We start from the raw sequence: 6,000 nt of genomic DNA, 5'->3' as shown, positions 1-6,000 counted from the left end.
CATTCGAAATTGTTAAATTGTAATTCACGAAAAAGAAATTTCTTTTATCAGTTATTATCCGACTTCAAACTCGAAATCAAGACATCCTTGAAAGTATTGCAATACCTAGAACCGATAGCTTGCAACTATTAATGTCGATAACTGGCAAAAATTGATAGTATCCTCAGTTCGCCGAATGGATGAAATGTATATGTACACAATTAAGTTAGTGCGGAACCCTCAGTGCGCGAGTCCTACTCGCACTTCGCCAATTTAATTTTTTAAATTTTCTTTACAAACGGGAAACAATTGAAAACAGCTGGGATCAACTATTTCAAATGGACGCCGCCAGCGCCATAGTCGTGTAACTCGCCACGAGAGGCGTAGCAGTCGCGCATCCACCCAATCGACCACGTAGTTCGTCAGCATCCCGGGTGCGGCGCTACGGTCTCCGGTGGTCCTGCACCTTGAGCTCCGGCGTGCCACGTAGTTCTGCAGCATCCCGCAGACAGCGCAGCGATCGGGCGCTCTAGGCTGGTGGGCTACGGCGCACGGGCTCCTCAGTGTGGACTCGCGATGCCTCGCTGTTGAGATAGAATATGATGGTGCTCGTGCTGCTGGTGGGCGCGGCGTCTGCAGCGGCTTCGGCGGCGGCGGCGGCTGCAGCGGCGGCCGCTTTCACGGCTTCGGTGCCCGCCTCCGGCTCCAGCAACAAGCACGGCCTCGACTGCGACTTCGAGAGCCCTTGCGCCTGGAGGTGGGATGCGGGTGGCTTCGTCCTCGCCTCGGGGGCAACGCCGTTGGAGAACGGCACCGCACCTGCCACCGATGCCAGCGGAAACGCTGATGGTGAGTCCAACTGCCCTGAACACCCCTCGGCACCAGCAGTCGTCGAGCTTGAAAATCTAGTGAGTTCTGCACTGCAATAAGTTTGAAGAGAAGTACACACCCTCTTTCATGTGTCTGAGTAAAACTAAAACTCCTTGCGATTTAAGGACACAATCATACCAAAGATTCTAGCGACTTCCCTTTGACGGAAAACTGATGAAGGCATCTGTTATCATTGTTGGATGACGCAGCCCATTTTAATTGCAACAAAAAGTTACCATACATCCGTATCGCACTAAACACAGCACAATTTTCCCTACTTTATGTGTGGCTAAACAGACTATTAAAGATCTAGTTACCACCTTGACAGAAAATATTGCCATGTTATTAAATTTTTGTCATAGATCACGTTGTTGTTTTACATTAAATTTGCAACATACGCAAGTACTTCTGACGTGATATGGTTTGCTTGTGTTGCTGTCTGCTTTAATCTCGTATTTACTCGCTCTTTAACAGACAATTTTCATCATTCGCAGCTAAACGGAGTTAAAACTGAACTTTCAGTGCCAGCGGAATGTACCATCAGTCAGCCACAGAAGGACTAGAACGCCCCGAGTACCATTTTACGCAGTCCGGGAACGACGTGATAGGTCTGGAGAGTAACTGCCCTATGGGATAAAATAAAAGTCTACAAGTTGTTGGGTTCTTAACGTAAAGTGTATTTCATTACTGATAAACGAGACTAAAAAGTGCCAAAGAAGTGGGGCTGTCGGCGAATTGCGCACTTTAAGTAATCAACGCTTCCCATTCGGGATAAAGGGAATCGAAAGGCAGAGAAAAACCTAAAAAAACGAGCACCGATGTGTCCGTTGCGTGTGCTGAAATCAGTGGAGAGGTTTGTCGGAAGGAACTTTGTCGTCAGTGCATCAGCAAAATCTGTACTCTCCATAGCGCAGCAGTCTGCTTCTGAAATGCTTATGAGTCGATTAATATTGAAAAGTTGCTTATTACAGCACTTCATGTTGGGAAGTTCGGCGCACTGTTTGGAACAGCATTCTGTTCTGATGTTTTACATATAAGAAGGTAAGTTTCAATGATTGACATAATATGGACATTTGTTGTGATATCATCTATTTAGTAAATACGAAACGAACAACAAAAACAAAAGGATTTTTAGAAGCAACGACATATCTATTGCAAAGGAGACCAGTTTATGATTAAGTCTTATTTAAAAATTTTTCTTTATCGACACTACCACATTAGTTTTCAACATATATTCTCGTTTATAGACGCCATAGCTAATTATAAAATTGTGCAGGAAAAACGGTAGATCACGCATGAAATCACCATGAAAAATCACATGATATGAAGAATGTCGATGTATTTTTTTTAAATATTTTGTCTGCGCGAGTGAATAAACAATTTGAAAAAAGACAATAGTTCGATGGTTAGAGTTTTCCACACTACAGAAGCAAAGATCTATTTACAGATCAACCGATTACCAAGAGTATAATCGGGCACAGATACAAACCTGAGGAATAAGAATGAGCGCAAAGTACTGTTAGCTGATAGTGAACTTCGTTATACCGAAAAACAGAAAATTACTACTCCCGTTTGTTTAATCTTCACAAGGATACAGACGCAAATTAGCACACAAGAACTCAGAAATCTTTTTTTCGTTGCAGCTATATACACCGTTGAGAAGTACTTGCCACATCACTCTTCATTGGTGTTGTGACGTATTTCGTCACGCACATAAAGTTCGGACACGTTCGGGGTCTTTTAGACGATGGAACAAAATTTCTCTGGAGCTGTACTTCGTTGTGCTTTGAAAAGGAAACTAAAAGTGGTGAAACACCTTAAGGAAAGTCTCCGCTTGGTAATAACGGTTTATGGGCAAAGTAACTTAAAAGTTAAATCAATTTCTAGGGTTGCTGGCTATCTAAACCGGATCGTACAACACTTAAACTAGGAATAGCCTATTTTGTCTCGATGGAAGAAAGAAAGAGGGTTACGTTTTAATGTTTCGTCGACGTCATGGTCGCTCCAGCGGCAGCACTAAGTGGAGAAGTGGGAAGGCGGATGCCTATCATGGCCTTTCTGAACGAAACAAACCCTACGTTTGTCTCTAGTAGCACAGAAAAATTTTAGCAAACCTTAAAGAGAATGACCGGTTTGTGGTCTGACTCAAATGTATACAACGTGCTAAACATTGCGTCGCCACCCTCGGACTGCTCAGTGGCAAAACAGCTCAAGGTAATAGCAGACCTCTCGCATTTCAATTCATCTGCCAACTACAATAGTAAAGCATTTATTACATTAGCTTCTCGTCTTGCGGCTTGTTTCTAATTCACCAAAGAAGAAACTATCAATAGATATCCAAAGAAGTTAAAGTGAGACTTTTCCTTCTTATTTGGTTGTGCTAATGCAGTTTACAAAGAGGTAGAAAAAATAAGAGAAAGTAGGTGGAGAATAACAAGATCGCGAAGGAACCTAAGGCGAAAGAGCTACCAAGGGAAAAATTATTACAGAGAGAATTCAGTCGTGTTTGCAATAAAGATGGTTTTATTAGTTCTTCATTTGCGACGCGTTTCGCCTGAATGTAAAGGCGTCATCAGACAATCGAACTATGGATAAATAATAATTTCGTGAAAAGAGGAATCAAAAGAATAAAATTACGCTCAGGCAAAAATGGGCTAAGTGCATGTACAACGCTAAAATACGGAGCAATGCCGACAGTCGCAATTTGTAGCTTGTGAAGCTTTACAGTAGTGTAGTGACACACACCAGCCAGTAATGGTAATAGAGGGGAATTCTCATATATTAAGATGAAAAGTGACTTTTTAAAAAATTCCGGTTCTGCCAATAGCATAAAAAATCATCACGTGGAGACGGCGCCCCTTAAATACAAAACAGTGCCTGCTTACATCTGTGATTCATGCACAACCTTACGTACTAGCTAGCCAGACCAGTGCTAGCGCGTCAGGTTTTGCATATATCACAGATGTAAGCAGACAATATTTTGTGCTTAAGTGGCGCCGTCTTCATATGATGAGTTTTTTATGCTATTAACAGAACCGGTATTTTTAAAAAAGTCGCTTTTCATCTTAACGTATGAGAATTCCCCTCTATTACCATTACTGGCTGGTGTGTGTCACCACACTACTGTAAACCTTCACAAGCTACAAATTGCTACATCGGCATTGTTCCGTATTTTAGCGATGTACATGCACTTGGCCCATTTTTGCCTGAGTGTAATTTTATACTTTTGACTCCGCATTTCTCGAAATGATTATTTATCCATACTTCCATTGTCTGAAGACGCCTTTACATACAGGCGAAACGCGTCGCAAATGAAGAACTAATAAAACTGTCTTTACTGCAACCACGATTGAATACTTTCTGTAACATTATCACGGTTGCTGTACCAGTGCCACAGAGTTTCAGAATTGAGTGGAAGGACTTTTGAAAAATTATTACGTCATTAATATTAAAGCTATTGCAATATCTATGGTCTTCAGCGCAATATGTCATCACAATCAAAGTGATGTACTGAATCCAATGAAGCATTAGCCCACTGTTGGTTGTTACTAAGTCTGCATTTGCTACATTGGTGAAGAGACGGGAATTTTATTCGGAAGGAGTTGAAGGGAAATTCCTCCATGGCCAGCCTGAATTACTTTTCTCTAAACAAAGCAAGGCGAACGTCTTGTTTGTTCCTTTAAGAGGGGCACAATCGATTTTCTTCACCACCATATTGATACCGGCGGCGCGTTTAACTCTCAGTTTACTACTTACTAGTCGTTACAGTACAACCAATTAAATATATCTTCAACTGCTGTCATGTGCTCCCATGATCTCATAATACCTTCTAGGTATTTCTTTTTCTTCTTGTTTGTTTGGTGCGAAGACTGGTAAGAAGCTGCTCTCCATGCTGATTTGTCCTGTGCAAGTCGCTTCATCTCTGTATAACTAATGCAGGGTTGAAAAACTGAGGGTTCGATTTAACGAAGGTATAAATGATGAAGGAAGACTTAAGGAAAAAACAGGCTTCCTAGTACATTTTTTCCTGCTGAAAAACTTCATCAGCGCTTCCTTTTCTCCACAAATCTTCTTAAGTTGGTGAGCCACCCCTAACTAGAGGCGAGACTAATAGCGAATAACGTATTCTTTCTTACTGCATACAAGGCCCGAAAGTCACGATGAGCCCTCTAAATTGGCTAGACCATTTCACTAAGCATTGTTCAAGAAGTGGCAACTTACGCTGTTGAAATCGCTTCGTTCCTCAGTTTGAAGCGTTGTGAGCAATACGATCTTTCTGCTTCAAGATGTCGACAGCGTGGATGGGGGAATCCCTAAAGTTTTCAACATATCCGCTTTTCAGCTCCACGTTCCACTGTCTCAATAATCTACTTAATTTCTTTGGAAGTCCGTCACATGAACTTCTTTGGTGTCTTTCACAAGTGATTTATTTACTGTAGTACATTATGTATTGCTGAGTAAACAAAGGAGTGCCGCTAAAATTAAAGAATAAAACAAGCACGGGAACAACCTACGAAATAATACAAATTACTGAATGTCAGGTAGCCGCCAACATCGAATTATACACAGAATTTTTGTGGGCGGTCTGTCATGACAACTGGATCGATGTATCGAGTGTTACAAAGCAAATTTCCACAATTCTCTGTTAATACCATCAAAACAAGCGGCTTTCCTATTCTTTGAACCTTTTAGAGATCCGTTAATTTTATCATATCAAACACCCGCTCCTTAAATGTCATTTAGTTCAGAACACGAAGAATTACAGTATAATCATACTATTAATACTTATAATAAGATATTCATTCCTTCTCTTTTATGTTATTCACACGTACATAATCCTTTTCTTGTTTGTCGAATGATTTCATCACTTTATAAGCGATAGTTTGTCTGCTTTGTAAATCATGCCCTATTTTGCTAGTAAGGTGTTTTGAAAAGGCATTTGATAATGTGATCAGTGGAAAGTTATGGAATATAACGGCCGAACAAGCTTGTTCACCTCATCTCACAAATGCTATCAAGTCTATACACAAACACCGTAATGATTATGTATATGGGGAACATAATCACAAAGCCAATGAACACAAAGGAGAACGGCAAAGATTGTGTATTTCTCCGACACTCTTAAAATACATTCGTAAATAAAGTGATCAA

The 6,000-nt window shown here is 41.0% G+C and overlaps 1 protein-coding gene across 3 annotated transcripts in view; it reads left to right on the top strand.

Annotated features, from left to right (window-relative positions):
• Positions 1–540: 540 nt before the first annotated feature.
• LOC124607668 (leukocyte tyrosine kinase receptor) overlaps positions 541–6,000 on the top strand; it is a 915,076-nt gene continuing 909,616 nt past the window's right edge. The window contains exon 1 of one of the 3 annotated variants that reach the window (XM_047139925.1): positions 541–828. In XM_047139925.1, coding sequence (XP_046995881.1) covers positions 579–828 — 250 coding nt within the window. In that variant the 5' untranslated portion in view covers positions 541–578. The remainder of the gene's footprint in view (positions 829–6,000) is intronic. The other 2 variants (XM_047139923.1, XM_047139924.1) reach the window with 2 other exon arrangements.

The sequence above is a fragment of the Schistocerca americana genome, chromosome 1 (genome assembly GCF_021461395.2).
Source record: "Schistocerca americana isolate TAMUIC-IGC-003095 chromosome 1, iqSchAmer2.1, whole genome shotgun sequence".
Taxonomy (NCBI): Eukaryota; Metazoa; Arthropoda; class Insecta; order Orthoptera; family Acrididae; genus Schistocerca; species Schistocerca americana.
The sequence above is the reverse complement of the archived record's forward strand: the minus strand, read 5'-3'. Positions and strand labels throughout refer to the sequence as shown.